The sequence below is a fragment of the Ramularia collo-cygni genome, assembly GCF_900074925.1.
Source record: "Ramularia collo-cygni strain URUG2 genome assembly, contig: RCC_scaffold01, whole genome shotgun sequence".
NCBI classification, from domain to species: domain Eukaryota; kingdom Fungi; phylum Ascomycota; class Dothideomycetes; order Mycosphaerellales; family Mycosphaerellaceae; genus Ramularia; species Ramularia collo-cygni.
The window spans coordinates 784,795-798,690 of NW_019716255.1; the positions used below are offsets into that span (position 1 = coordinate 784,795).

At 51.8% G+C, this 13,896-nt stretch overlaps 8 protein-coding genes; 4 read left to right on the forward strand and 4 right to left on the reverse strand.

The window, feature by feature from the left end:
• Nucleotides 1–307: 307 nt before the first annotated feature.
• On the forward strand, nucleotides 308–748 carry RCC_00316 (uncharacterized protein; the record flags this gene model as incomplete). Its single annotated transcript, XM_023765468.1, has 1 exon — nucleotides 308–748. The coding sequence occupies one exon, from the start codon at nucleotides 308–310 to the stop codon at nucleotides 746–748; it is 441 nt and encodes a 146-aa protein (XP_023621236.1).
• A 121-nt stretch (nucleotides 749–869) lies between these two features.
• Nucleotides 870–1,350, reverse strand: RCC_00317 (uncharacterized protein; the record flags this gene model as incomplete). XM_023765469.1 has 2 exons in its annotated part: nucleotides 870–1,174; nucleotides 1,233–1,350. The coding sequence occupies 2 exons, from the start codon at nucleotides 1,348–1,350 to the stop codon at nucleotides 870–872; spliced, it is 423 nt and encodes a 140-aa protein (XP_023621237.1).
• A 1,494-nt stretch (nucleotides 1,351–2,844) lies between these two features.
• RCC_00318 (uncharacterized protein) lies at nucleotides 2,845–4,279 on the forward strand (the record flags this gene model as incomplete). XM_023765470.1 has 3 exons in its annotated part: nucleotides 2,845–2,997; nucleotides 3,046–3,975; nucleotides 4,028–4,279. 3 exons carry the CDS (start codon nucleotides 2,845–2,847, stop codon nucleotides 4,277–4,279), a joined length of 1,335 nt encoding a protein of 444 aa, XP_023621238.1.
• Nucleotides 4,280–4,561: 282 nt separating this feature from the next.
• Nucleotides 4,562–5,539, reverse strand: RCC_00319 (uncharacterized protein; the record flags this gene model as incomplete). Its single annotated transcript, XM_023765471.1, has 1 exon — nucleotides 4,562–5,539. One exon carries the CDS (start codon nucleotides 5,537–5,539, stop codon nucleotides 4,562–4,564), a length of 978 nt encoding a protein of 325 aa, XP_023621239.1.
• A 536-nt stretch (nucleotides 5,540–6,075) lies between these two features.
• Nucleotides 6,076–7,723, forward strand: RCC_00320 (uncharacterized protein; the record flags this gene model as incomplete). XM_023765472.1 has 2 exons in its annotated part: nucleotides 6,076–6,348; nucleotides 6,398–7,723. 2 exons carry the CDS (start codon nucleotides 6,076–6,078, stop codon nucleotides 7,721–7,723), a joined length of 1,599 nt encoding a protein of 532 aa, XP_023621240.1.
• A 218-nt stretch (nucleotides 7,724–7,941) lies between these two features.
• On the reverse strand, nucleotides 7,942–10,023 carry RCC_00321 (related to Conserved oligomeric Golgi complex subunit 6; the record flags this gene model as incomplete). The annotated part of the gene is made up of 1 exon (XM_023765473.1): nucleotides 7,942–10,023. The coding sequence occupies one exon, from the start codon at nucleotides 10,021–10,023 to the stop codon at nucleotides 7,942–7,944; it is 2,082 nt and encodes a 693-aa protein (XP_023621241.1).
• A 550-nt stretch (nucleotides 10,024–10,573) lies between these two features.
• Nucleotides 10,574–11,795, forward strand: RCC_00322 (probable regulator of phosphatidylinositol-4-OH kinase protein; the record flags this gene model as incomplete). Of its 2 annotated transcripts, XM_023765474.1 has the most annotated exons (4): nucleotides 10,574–10,584; nucleotides 11,120–11,205; nucleotides 11,262–11,674; nucleotides 11,733–11,795. In XM_023765474.1, 4 exons carry the CDS (start codon nucleotides 10,574–10,576, stop codon nucleotides 11,793–11,795), a joined length of 573 nt encoding a protein of 190 aa, XP_023621242.1. The 2 variants fall into 2 exon arrangements, with proteins under 2 accessions (XP_023621242.1, XP_023621243.1); XM_023765475.1 differs by lacking the exon at nucleotides 10,574–10,584 and having other exon boundaries at nucleotides 10,821–11,205.
• A 483-nt stretch (nucleotides 11,796–12,278) lies between these two features.
• On the reverse strand, nucleotides 12,279–13,214 carry RCC_00324 (related to hydroxylacyl-CoA dehydrogenase; the record flags this gene model as incomplete). Its single annotated transcript, XM_023765476.1, has 1 exon — nucleotides 12,279–13,214. One exon carries the CDS (start codon nucleotides 13,212–13,214, stop codon nucleotides 12,279–12,281), a length of 936 nt encoding a protein of 311 aa, XP_023621244.1.
• Nucleotides 13,215–13,896: the final 682 nt, after the last annotated feature.

Below are 13,896 nucleotides of genomic sequence, written 5' to 3' on the forward strand. Positions count from 1 at the left end.
TGTCCAAACATGTCACTTGGTCAGATGTGTGCAGGTGTTGGACAACACAGCATTGTATTCGTGCTCATCAGGTGGGACTTGGCGGTGACCAGTGAGCATTGTGAGCTTCTACAACTAGGGCCCTTCCCACCACCTTTGACCCTTTCCCTCTTCCACACACCGCTCTTCCACATTCAATCAGCAATATCAACAAGTCGTTCGAACAACCTTTGCCCAGCAAAAACAACGAGCAATCAACGCCCTACACATCAATCGAACGTTCCGCGACTATTCCCAACAACTCATCAACATCAATCGATCCTTCAACATGGGTGGCAATCAGTATCCCCTCGACGAACGAATCCACGCCTGCTCGCGTGAACTCAAGCAACTGCAGCATGACGAACGCTACCTCGACGATACCTGCTCCGTACCTAGCATCGAAACCTTGCTACGTGTCGCCGAAACGACCAATCCCGCGAAGTGGCAAGTTAGTTTGCCACAAAAGCAAAAGACGCTGGCACGGTTGAACGGCATCACCAAACAGCGCAGAGCTCACTTGCGGCGGATTTCATCTTTCCGGAGGGTCCTGGGCACTCTCGAAGACGATTGTGGTGAACAGCGGCAGATCTCGAAGGTTATGAGCATGATTGTCGATACCAACAACTTGGCCGCTAAAAATGCTGCCCAACTCAGCAATTTGGGGATTTCCACTCGTGGCTTTACAGATCATCTCAAGGTATTGGAGGAAGCCTTTTCCACGGGATAGAGCAGGGTCAACGGGTTGGGTTCCAGAGATGAGAGATAGGCGTGTGACGGAAGCCTGCGATACATACACCATGCCGCAGATTCTTCAATAAATTTCGACTCAATTTTCGAGCATCGTTGCCCTACACAACTTCATAAGCATCGTAAATGACTTGGCTTCCTGTCCGTCCTGAACTAGCAATGCCAACGACGGTATTCAGCCAGCCGTACCTATCGTCCCCCGTTTCAAAAGTCATGTTCAAACGCATCTTGAACTTATCCGCGGTGATACTCGTATCCTCGCCCAACTTCTCAATGATAGACTTGGCTCCAGTGCGAGTCCCAGTGGTTTGAAGATAGATGGTGGCCCCGTCGTGTGTCACAAGGTTATAACGTGTGTTGAGATGGGCAGTCTGTTGATCCCCGTGATTACGAACAATCTCCCAATCTACACTCGTTTCGTCAGCAATCGCATCGAATCGAAGTATGAATCTTGTGGTGTTTACCTCCACCTCCAGGAAGAATCTCGCCGCGAAGCTTCGGGCCCTCGGATCTCCCTCCTTTGAAGATGACTGTGGATCGATCTCCGAAAGGGCCCTCGCCGATATGACGAAATGCCTCCATGTCACACTCCAAGTGGAAAAGGAACCGAAGAGATGGGATTGGCAGTTTGTATGAAGGATTCGTCCATTTGGTTTTGTCGAGCGTGKAGATCTCGGKGGYYGSCKYMWCRWTRMMWRRMWWWGGTGTGGTTGGAGACATGACTTTTGCAATTGTTTCTTTCATTCAAAGGGGGTCTGATTTCTGTTTAAACCTTTGGGATTGTGCTGCTCGATCATTATATGTCCTGAACACGATGACGTTGGCAGCGATTAGACTTTTCGATGTTTGGCAGTTCGCAACGGCATCTGGTGGTTGAGGGCGCATCAACCGAATTTTTCAACGTCTTGGTCCTCTGACAACGCCATTGGAAGCCATTTCCGGGTCTTCGGTGACAGTGCACTGGGAACTGCGATGTCCCGGCCGTAATTGTGGCGCTGTTGTGTCGCTCGACGGCACTTGAATTCGKACATGAGAAGAGCTGTCTCGGAGGCATCGATGTGGACTGTCACATGAGGGGGACCGACGTAGCAAATGCCATCTCGGCAAAGTGACTGATTTACTCCTCCAGTCGTTCTGAGCTGCCGAGTGATGCAAAATCATCGAGATATGTCGTTGGTCCCAAGCAAAGACATAGAGCGTGCTGCAGCAACGTCAACTGCTTACGCTAGGGTTAGGGTTTGGGTAGTGGTCCGGGACAAGCTCTTTGGATACAGTCGCAAGTGCAATGGCGATATGTGTACGACTGAGTTCTCGTCAATCTGAAGCTGTTGTGAATACTATAGGTGCGATCTGAGTACCTGTGCTCGTTGGAAACGAAGCACCATGGCAGGCACACTGCCGTTATCTGCTTATGGTGTTCACTGCTCTTACGGAAGCTACGTCCCTTTGCGTCGTTGTTCCTTGGGAAAGAATAACCCAGGGTGATCTTGTTTCCCTTAGTTTGCGATTAAGAAAGACGATTGTTTCTAGAAGTGAGTAATGTGCACTGTTCTTGTATTACTTTTCGCTTGAACTATTAGTGTGTATACCTTAGGCCTACTCAATGCACGTGTTCAAGTGTATGGAAGCCCTATATATCGAGAATCTTTCCTTAAGTATCCAAATCATCTATTCCGCACTTTCAGAACACTACAAATCTACATGGCTGCTTCTAGCAAGTGCCAAGAGCCAAATCAAGCATTACGCCCAGACTTTGACATGGTTCATCCTTGGAGCAGATCACCTTGTCAAATGGACAGCAACCTGCAAAGGCCCGATAGCAGCATTCACTTCACTTAGGCGGACTTCCGCAAAACCGCTCGTAGCCGAAACATTGAGCCGATGCATCCAAGGAATGGCATCTCGAAATATTCGATAGTGGATATGGATCGATGGAAGAAGCGAAAGAGAAAAGTCTTCTTGTCAAAAGTCTTTCACTCTTCTTACTTTCGTTAGTGTTAACTTTCTCGACTCGCAGCTTTGGACTCCTGAGCGTCCATATCGTTGGTTCTTTTCAACACTGATTCTGCAACCAGCATGTACGCTGTCTTTGTCGTATTGATTGTCTATCTCGCAGCTTTCGTAAGCACCTTCGGTGCTTCGATTGCTGTGGGAGGCGGTGATGGAATTACCGCAACCTTCGAGGTTCCGGAGAGCCAAAAGTCCTTTCTTGTTTCCACATATCTTATGGTAAGTCCAGAACTCCATCAGCTCTGCTCGTGTACTCACATACAACAGGGCTGTGGCCTCGGGCCCTTACTGTTCAGCCCCTTGAGCGAAAGATGTGGTCGGAAATGGTCAATCGCTGCTGGTGTCCTCTTCATGGCGACCTTTACGACAGCATGCACAAAAGCACCCAACTGGGGAGCGTTACTTGCCTTCCGATTCCTCGCTGGACTTGGATCCTCGGCAACATTATGCACATCGAACGGCATCTTTGCCGATATCGCCCCAAGTCCTGCCATCAGAGGGATCATGAACTGCTGGACCATGGTGCTTACAGCGTTAGGTCCTCTCATGGCTGCCATAACATCCATTTCTGTGATCTCCCGATGGCCGGACAGGTGGGATATCTGCTTCTTGATCAACGCCGGAATCGCCTGGCTTGCCTTTCTGGCAGTACTTTCACTCCCCGAGACATCCGCAAAGGTTGTGAGTGCCGCGTCCTCCATCGAGTCCCAATCAATGAAGAAGGAGGAAACCTGGTCTCGAATAGTCCTGCCCCTTCGAATGATCTTTATGGAGCCAATTGTCACCACCAGCACATTATTTCTGAGCCTCCTGTATTCGATATTTTTCCTCTTCTTCCAACTTCTGCCACGGATCGGATCGGACGTCTATGGCTTTGGGACGGACCGTCAGGTCATTGTCTTCGTCCCCATTGCCATTGGGGCCATCCTGGCAGGGTTAATTATCACGATACTCGAGCCAGCTCTTCAGGCGCTGTCTGAAGCCAACAGATATAAGAGTGATCGGCAACAAGAGTTACGCAGACTGCCCCCTGCATGCATCGGTAGCTTCTTAGTCATCATCTCACTCTTTGTCGTTGGATATGTGGTGGCAAGCCGGGCTCATTACATGTACATGTTAGTCGGGGAGGCAGTGTTCTCCTTGGGCATGGTCTTAATTTTCATGGGACTGACAAATTATGTCGCGGATTCATACAAGGTATGTCAGCATACAATGCCTCGTGTCGTGCAATAACTAACACTTGACTCAGACTGCCATTGCTTCAGCCATTGCTCCGACTTGGATAGTGCGCAATTTTCTCGCAGCAGGCCTATCATTCGCGGCAGCGCCTCTCTACTCCCATCTGGGTGCGCAATGGGAGCTGTACTTGCTTGGATTCTTGAGTCTGCCGTTCGCAGGGCTGATATGCGGCACGCTGTATGCTGGGCCGTGGTTGCGAGAGCACAGCGAAATCTGTCAAAGCATCATCAAAGTGCCAGTCGAGCAGGAATTAAAAGTATAGAGCCTTTCAAATCAAGTCTGATGCAATCCAAGCGCACGTAAAGTGACGTGCCACTGCGGGAATGCTGCAGCTCACCGATAGGTGAACGAAACATGATCGCCAAGGCTTGAAAAGCGTCGACAGAACCCCATGCATTTTGCTCCCATCGAAGTTTTGACTCGAGGTCCCTGTTGTATTATGTTTACACGAGTAGGATTGTCGCAATGAAGCTTGGGCCTCAGTGTGGTATGCAGGTCCGGCATTGAGCACCGGGTTTTGATACCTTAGGGACCTGAAAGCTGGCTATACTTCTCTCACAAAGATCTCATCAGCATGCTCGATGTTCAGCCTAAGAAAAGCTGCGATGTCCATCCCACCATCCAGCTCAACTCTCTCCACTCTACTGCCGCCGTCTTTGAAAAAGCCTCCTTTGAAGAAGAGGAAATCTTGTCCTGAGACCATGAAATTGTCAAGTCTCAGGTATTGAAGCTTGGTGCGGTCGAGCAACGTCTGAAGGAGGGCAGCAAGATAGCCATCGTCCAAGGACACATTGGCATCCTCGCCGTCTTTTGAGTGCCTGTCAAGAGAAGTCCCGTCGATAGTAAGTTCCTCAAGACTATTTGACGATCGCTGGAGAAATTCGAGCAGCACGTCGGGCGAGACTTCGGTGTTGAACAGCGTCAACTCTCGTAGACCAGGGAACTGCGTGCCAACGATAGCATCTACTATCTGGTGTCGATCCTGTTCTACTTTTGTAGTAGGGTCGCTCTGGCTGCAAATCACTCTMAGGTCCAACTCCAGCTTGCATGAACTCGTAAGATTTGCGAAAATGGCTTCCAGAGCCCCAGAGGCTGGGAGCTGATAGTTATCATACATGTGCTTCCGATGGGCCTCGTGGAAATCCGCCTGCTCATTTTTCAAAACGTGTTTCCATCGGCTGATATTGATGCTTTGAAGCATCGTTGGGACAATTTGTATTTGTGACCGAGATTCATCTTCCCACGGATCCAGGCTAAAGGATATGGTCTGAATCTTCGACGACAGATGTTTCCGTGAGGTAATGGCTTGCAGTCGCTCCATCCGTTGCGAATCCAACAAGTAGCACCATAGATGACTGATCCATATCTCCGCCCAGGCATCAAATACGGCGGCGTCAAAAGCCTTGCAGACAAGACGCAGAGTGTGCAGCTCGAAAGCCCGCCGGACAGGCGATGCGGCCACGATAAGTTGAAGGACTTCCACGGGCAGCTCCAGGATGTGGCATTCTGCTAGTGGCGACATGTCTTCGGGTTGTGAGAAGACGCAGGAATGGAATGCTCAGGTGGATGAGCGTGTTGTGCAGTACATGTAAGCTTGGAGGTAGACGCGAGGAGACGCGTCGTCTAAGCATATGCCAAGCCTTTCTCCGGTCTCGGTGTAACCATAACATGACTCGCTAAACACATCTCAAGCAGATCTCTGCCACGTTCCGACGCGTGGACAGTCTGCGGGCGTGCAAGGTCGCATGGCCGTCCGAACAGTACAACTTGGAAGTGAGGGTACAAATGACTAGCCGCACCACACACCTGGTTCACTGGGCGACCACCGAGCTCTTTGTTGGCAATAATGCAGGCATGTCGGCGGAAGGATCGGAGGGGATCGAAATCCTGGAAATGTGAGACGCGCTTGATGTCACATCCCTGCTGGCAAGCATTTGCTAAGACCCGACAAGACTCCCTCTTCATTAAACCTGTGAACGCTTCCACCACCTGTTCCCCATCCTCCACAGCTCCACTGCTGCACCTATTCTTATCGTCCGAATCGCAGCCCAGTAAACCATGGCTTTCCTCACCCTCCGAAGCCTGCTGCTTCCCGCATCGCTTTTGAGCGTCCTCGTCGCTGCCGGACCTGTGCCCGTCGAGCCGATCCCAGTGGCAGCTCCAGACGCGGTGCGGCCGGAGGACGCGTTGGTGACACCATCTGTAGTGCATTATGATCCAACAAAGACGTACCACAACAACCTGAGGAGAGATATCATCTCCGACATTAAATCTCTCGGGGATGCGGCCACTTCTGATATTGATTCCATCATTTCAGGTTTGGGATCTGCTGTGAGGAAACAACATCTTCATCGGTGGTCACGCGCTGACTTCAATATAGGTCCCCTCGTACGTCGCAAGCGGAGTTGCACCCTTCTTCCAGAACTTCCCCACGGGAGGGAGTGTTGTCAGCTCGCTTGGACTGAGTGATGATCAATTGGCTGCTGTACCCACGCAGGCTCTCAACCTTCCTCCATATGCGAACTACRCCGATCAGGGTTGGAACGTCAGATTCCATGGAAACATATACAAGCAGCCCAATACCTCCCAGGAGAAATTGAATGACCTTGCGAATGTCTTCTTGATCGACACGTCTGTCTCGGAATTGCCCGAGTCCCAAGCAGATCAAGCACGGAATGTAACTGCGTCAATCTTCGTGGTCCAACAGGATGAGGTCAATGTATCCACCATTCAAGTTGGGCCCTTCGAGGGTGGACCTGGCGAGATGCAGAACATCACACTGCCATACAAGACTACAGATCAGGGTGACTTTGACGTCTTCCTTCCCATCAATAGCAACGGCTTAATGGCAGGCAACGAGACGCAGCAAATTCAGAAGCTCTCGACATTCGTCTCCAACACCACCGAGGGCAATGCTACTGCATACCTTGTACCAAACGAGGGTATTACTATCATCTCTGATATTGATGACATTCTCCGCATCACCAAGATCTATGATCCAAAGGAGGGCCTGCTCAACTCCTTTGCTCGCCCGTTCGTGCAGTGGGAAAATATGCCATCGATCTACGCGAATTGGTCCAAGAGTCTGCCTGACGCACACTTCCATTACCTAACAACGCTTCCAGAGCAGGTGACTCGTAACTACGAGGAGTTCATCTACAATACCTACCCCGCTGGAAGTTTTGATACCAGACCTTTGAACTTCAGCGACGTCAGTGCGACCTTGGCGATTCGCCAATTCTTGCTCACTAAGATCTTGGAGACTTTCCCGCAGCGGAAGTTCGTTCTGGTAGCAGACACATCTAACTCAGATGTCATGAAAGCTTATCCCAAGATGGCGACCGACTATCCCAATCAGGTGCAATGTATATTCCTCAGGAATACTTCTGCCACTGACGATTCCGACAAATTCCCCTACGATACCTCGGGATTCAAGGATCTCGACCAGCGAAAGTACATGTTCATCGTCCACTCCGACGACCTGACAAACATCAACATTGCGGGAGACACCTGCTACAACACTTCGGTGGCTCAAAATCTGACCTTTGGCTACCAGGGTCTTCCGTTCGGAATCAACAACGATGCACCCGTCAATGGCAGTGCCAACGGTGACAAGAAAGGAGGTGCGACTCGCTCGATGGATGGATCAAGCATTAGTCTGACGTTCTTCGCCGCAATGGGCGTGTTGTTTTGGCATATCTTGTAAAGGCATGTACGTAACGGGAAAACAGGACCACAACCGAAGCCGGATCAGCAGCACGGCCGGATGAGACTTGTCCTTACGACGATTATTTGGAAGTTATTGGCAGGCAGAAGCGAAGCAGATATCATTTGGATTCGTCATGGAGCATCGCATTGAATTGTTGGGTTTATTCGCGCGTCAGCTAGCCCCCATGTGTATCGTAGGCATGTGCTTCACTTCACCTAGCTCAAAAGCACTCTAATCTCGTCCCCGGTACGCGGGAACACAGTTGAGAGACGCACTTCATCCTCGTGCTCTTCGTCACCGTTGGCCATCTTCCCCTTGACCTCATCGGCCCTGACAATTAGCTTCTCCACGGCATCAAAGTCCTCGACAAACCGTTCGGCCGCTTGTTCAATGACTCGTCGGACCATGATTCTATCACTCAGCCCACCGATAAAAGCTCTCGCATCTTCAGTCGCAGTCGGCAAGAATGCGTCCAATTGTTGTGCAATAGAGGCCAACTGACTCGGATCTTTGTAGCTCGAGGCCAGGTCCTCGGTGACACTGACATTATCGACCAGATATTTCAACCCGGATTTCGCGAGAAACCAGTTGTGCATAGAATCAATGAGCTCAGCCTCGTGGGATCTGATGCGTTGCTGCAACTCTTCGCTCTTGTCGGCAAAAGGATACGAACGAAGAGTTGATTGGGTTTCATGGAGACAGTTCAGCGCGAAAATGTGACTGCTAGGACTGCGTAGACGCTTGGTGAGGTTTTCGCAGCCTGCGAGGAACGGGTCCAAGGCTTCGCGAAGAATAGGTTGGAAGCCCTCAATACGCTCTGCGCGAGTTGATTGGACCGTTGAGTGCGTGTCGTAGCTTTTCATCAGCACTTGCAGGGTTGAAAGTGCTTCCGTGAGGAAGTCCGGGGGACTTAGATCCGATCCAGAAGGGCTGATACTGAAGTCGGTCTGGAGGTTGGCTACATGATCTCGCATGGTAGAGCGGAAAGCGCGCAGTGCGGTCTCAGCCAGAGGTCGCAGCATGTCAAGGAGAGACGAATTWTCGCCTAGAAGATTGGCAAACATGCCCGTGTAGAATGTCGTCAGGTTGGAGATTTTGTAGGATAGAGTTGCATCCTCATGGCTCTGCACCACTTGCTCTCCCCTCTGGCGGAGCTGACGAAACACACCAGATAGATCACGATCCACAAGCTCATTCAGTGCTTTACGACCATCAAACACCGGCTCTACACCATCGTCCCCGTCTGCTTGCGACCGCATCCACGGTTCCGACTCTATGCCTGCCTGGATACTCTTGGCGATTTCATCTCCTTCTGAGATGAAGAGAACCTCCAGGGCCTCACGTTCAGAGACGGTGGCGGAGTGAGCCCATGCTAGCATGTCACTTATGTACCTCAGAGGATCATGCGCAGATAGCTCAATGGCCTTGCCCAAGACAGGATGACGAGGGTCTACTGGTCCGCCGGTAAGAGCCGCGTAGAATGTACCCGACAAGATGCGTTCTCTAGCTTCTGCGAAGAAATCCAGACAGTTTTGGAACAGAGTCGGCCTCTCAGCGAGCACTCTCAAGGCGCGTCGAATGCCACCACTGATTTGAGGATTTTCGAGATCAAGAGATTTGAACTCGCGCTGAATCCATCTGTAAAGCTTTTGGAACGCAGCATTCAAGTGACGGGAGCTCTGCTCTAAGATCTCGAGACCAAGACGCTGGTTCTCAGAGCCTAGTAGAATTTGGCTGTCTCCATGTATCCTCTTAACTCGGGTCAAGATGCGGAAGAAGTCATCATCGACAGGTTCGGCGGTGGAGGTCAGCTTAGCAAGATCTGCATCCGACATCACGAAGTGGGCATTGAAAGCATCAAGAAGCTGCTGCTTTGATTCGACCTGTCGTCTTTCAGATGTCATTGTCTTCGCTTCGTCCAGCATTGGTCCGGTCTCGCGGTTCGCGGCCACAATATGCTTTCTCATCTCGGCACAGCTGCTATTGAGGCTTGCAATGGTGTTCCCCATCCGCTGTAGCTGTGCGGCAACCTGGCCAAAATCATCCACAACCTCACCATTGCATTGTATGAGCTCCTCCTGGATGTCAAGCCTGAGATTTCTCCTCGTCTCGGCCGAGTTGTGCAGCCCACGCTCGTCGWGAAGGGCCAAGGCATCTCGAATCTCGAGATCCGCATACGAGGCCGAGAGTACACTGGTGATTCGATTCTGAAGAGCATTGGATCTGTTGCCGGGTGTTGACGGGGACAGCGTCGACCCGCTGCTGTTCAGCCGATCTGAAAAATACGAGGTTGCCATGAAAACCGTCTCGGAATTTGCAAGCTCTCAATAATTCACATGCTTCCGTGAGCAGCTGTGATCAGCAGTAGGACACGGAGAGGTACACGTCGCAGGCTTGCCCCTGCGCCGACATGTGCATGTGTTGTGCGGTCCAAGATCTGCAACAACGAACAAGCTGCAGCGTGGGATGGAACAAGCTTCTCGAACCGCCAGGAAGACGACTCCGCCACCGCCACTTTTCGTGTCTAGCGCGCTTCTCGGCATTCGCKGAGGGGCGGGCGCGAGCCCTTTCACGTCGTCTCAGAAAGGACGGCAGGTTTTGTCGTCGCTGTGCCCGTGTATCCCATGCACGATGATGACCTGGTGATCCTCGCCGACGACTACATGTTACTTTTGAGCTCGCGTCTATAACACACCTGCCACACATCGAAAACAACCGCCGCGACTCGCTAAAAGCAACATCCCCGTTCCCCGCGATAACCACACCAAACTCCCTTATTGTCCATTCCCACGCGCATATTCCTCCGCCTGCGGTAGTCGAGCTTCTTAACAGCCCCAGTTGCCCACGATGGGCAAAAGGTATGTGCAGCATCCTCCCAGACATTCGCTTCGTTCTCAATCGGGAGCTGGAACTGCCTTGATTTGCCTGGCCTTGGCTTCTCACGTGCGAACGTGTGACGTCTGACCTGCTGGGCGGGACTGGGCACGAGACAAGGACGAGGTCAAAAGACGTGGATGGGCCTGCACAGCACCAACGTGTAGCAAGACATCAAGCGCCCAGCGGTGGACACAACAACCTCGAACACTCCTCCGCCATGGCAGATACTCCACCTCACGAAGAGCTGCGAAAGGTGCACGACATCATTCCTGACATGCCCACCGTCGACGAGCATTCACCCACAACTCGGCGCATCAGTATTGCTGGCCATGCTGCCCGTCCGCGTCCCTGCCACATCCCGCGCTGCGAATCGCAGTCATATCCGTCCTTCAAGGCTAAGCAGGAGTGTGCCCTCTTGATCGGTCTCAAGGAGTTTGCGCGAGAGTTTGCCCGGAGCACTGGCATCACACACACCGATACTTCGACAGACATGCTAACCGTAAATTACTCCCACAGCCAGAGCAAGCTCTCCCAGCAGGAGCTGCTGGACCTCCAGAAAGCCACCCATTTCGACAAGAAGGAGCTGCAGCAGTGGTACAAAGGTTGGTTGCGTGGAGTTGATAGCTCATGGACGGGAGACACTGACGACTTGCTGCAGGCTTCCTCAAGGACTGCCCTTCCGGCATGCTCACCAAGTCCGAGTTCCAAAAGATCTACAAACAGTTCTTTCCCTTTGGCGATCCGTCCTCATTTGCCGATTATGTGTTCAACGTATTCGATGCAGACAAGTCGGGTTCCATCGACTTCAAGGAGTTCATCTGCGCTCTGTCCGTCACGTCAAGGGGGAAGATGGAGGACAAGTTGGACTGGGCCTTCCAACTATACGACATTGATGGGGACGGGAAGATAAGCTATGAGGAGATGCTGTCCATTGTCGAAGCTATCTACAAAATGGTCGGCAGCATGGTCAAACTACCAGAAGACGAGGACACACCCGAGAAGCGAGTGAAGAAGATTTTCAAAATGATGGACAAGGATGAGAATGGCAGCTTGGACATGGCCGAATTCAAGGTAACAGTCAATGGGCTAATGCATGCYGCAAGACAATCGATGACTGACAATCCAGCAGGAAGGTAGCAAGCGCGACGAGACGATCGTGTCTGCTCTGTCGCTATACGATGGCTTGGTCTAGAAGCACGTGAATGGCGAAAACCGAACAACGTCTAATCAGCGAGGCCTACGAGTTTGGGCTGAATACCACGAGAACACCATCTTTGCCAAGCAGTGCATGTCGAGACAGAAGGCGTACCGAGGAAGGCTTAGTACTCCACAGTGTTGGAGTTTTCACCGGTTTGAAGGAGAATTAGCAAGCATTTGCATGATATCAGAAGATTGATCGGTGCCACACATGTGCTTGATCGAGGGGTGGTCTTACTTGCTCCCGCATCCGGTCTAAGGTACCGGCACTTCCGGCACACCTGCATCTTCACATTGCTTATGAAACCCTGATCGCTCGGAAGAACAAGGCTACCTAGATTTACATGATATGCGCCCATACCACACGAGGTGCTCCGTGAACGCCAACTCCGACGCGCCAAGCTCCGCGGTGACTGAACCTGGCATAGRGTATCGCCAATCACGCGAATGAAACTCGATGACACGCGCTTCTAAAGCATTACGCCCTACAACTATCTTTAACAGCTGATAGAATATTTCTTGTTTTCAAGTCCCGCTCGCTGGTGTTCACCATGCCATACGCTTCTTGAGTCTGCTTGCAAACATCGTCCTGCCAGGGTCCGCCAACCACAATGTTACCCCTCTTCATATCTTCATCGCTGGCATTCCAGCAGCCCTGCACGGTATCTCCAATCTTTGCCATGAAGCTGGTCAACCCACCTTCACCACCACCAGCATGGTAGGATTTGAAAGGACCTGCGACTGTCCATCTCGGTCCCATTGAGGTCCGGACAATCTCGTCCAGATCCTCTACACCTACCACCCCCTGAGCAACGAGCGAGCATGCCTCTCGAAATAGTGCAAACGCGAGCCGGTTTGCAACGAAGCCGACGCATTCTTTGCGGATCACTACGGGTGCCCGACCCAAGTTTCGCCAGTACGACAATGTCCTCTCAACGACATCGTCAGAAGTATCTGGCGATCTCACCACCTCAAGCAACGGCATGATATGAGGAGGATTGTATGGATGACAGACGAGGAGCCGACTCTTGTCCTGCATGTCCCTGACCTGCTCACTGGCTGGGATGCCAGAGGTACTTGACCAGAATAGTGCCTTTTGAGGGGCGTACTGCTCAATCTCGGGCCAAATCTGGATCTTAAAGCTCGCATTCTCCGGTCCTTGCTCTTGAACAATATCTGCATCTCGTACTGCTTCTTCGAGACTCTCAGCGAGTGTCAGACGTGCGAAGCATGTGTCGCGATCAGCATCGACCAGATATCGGGGCAAGTGTTCGGAGACATAGGCCTGGAGGTCGGACCTGTTGTCGAAAATGGCAACTTTACAGGATGGGTCTTTGGTGAGATGAAGGGCCGCAAATGAGAGTCCTATCGTACCAGCGCCCACGATGGCCACCGTATTCGATCTTGTAGCCATACTATCGACGGATCAACACCAGCGTACGATCGTCCACAAATGAGTACAACACGGTGCGGCACTTGCAATGCTGTCGGCCGATGCTACTTCACGCGGCAATTTCGGCCTCGCAGCTGTTGTTGGTGCCGACTGGCCGTCCCCCGCATTCTGTCGCGTGTGACAGTCAACGGCTTTGGGCGGCCATGCGCGCGCAAGCGAAACTGAAACCTATCACGGCCTTACATCCGCTGTGCCTCGAAGTGGATGTTGTTGCCGTTGGCAGTCCTGCGCACAAAGGGTGCAGCAGCAGCAATGTCGAATGTCCAATTGGAGGCTCGACATGGAGACTCCGTACAACATAATCTGTCTCGCCACCTCTATTGGTGGCGCACAGCTCCATGAGTCTCCTCGCCGCAAGGAGTACCTTGCTCGTTATTGGAAGATGCTTTGCAGTCCKCTTCCTTCGATATCGAAGATTGCCTGGTGGCTGACGGCGGCACAACCAGGCGATGTCCGGTCAAGAAAGCTCCATTGGTGATTGGAGAACCTCGGTGGAGGCGATTCCGAATTACCACGCCTGTGCTATCTCTCGCCAAGGCGAGCACTAACACCGAATATGGTGTTGGGACCGATTAGCTTTGCTGCAAAGCTACTGGACTGTGCGACCTTGCTGTGTTGCCGCAACAGGGCTGCATCGCCAACG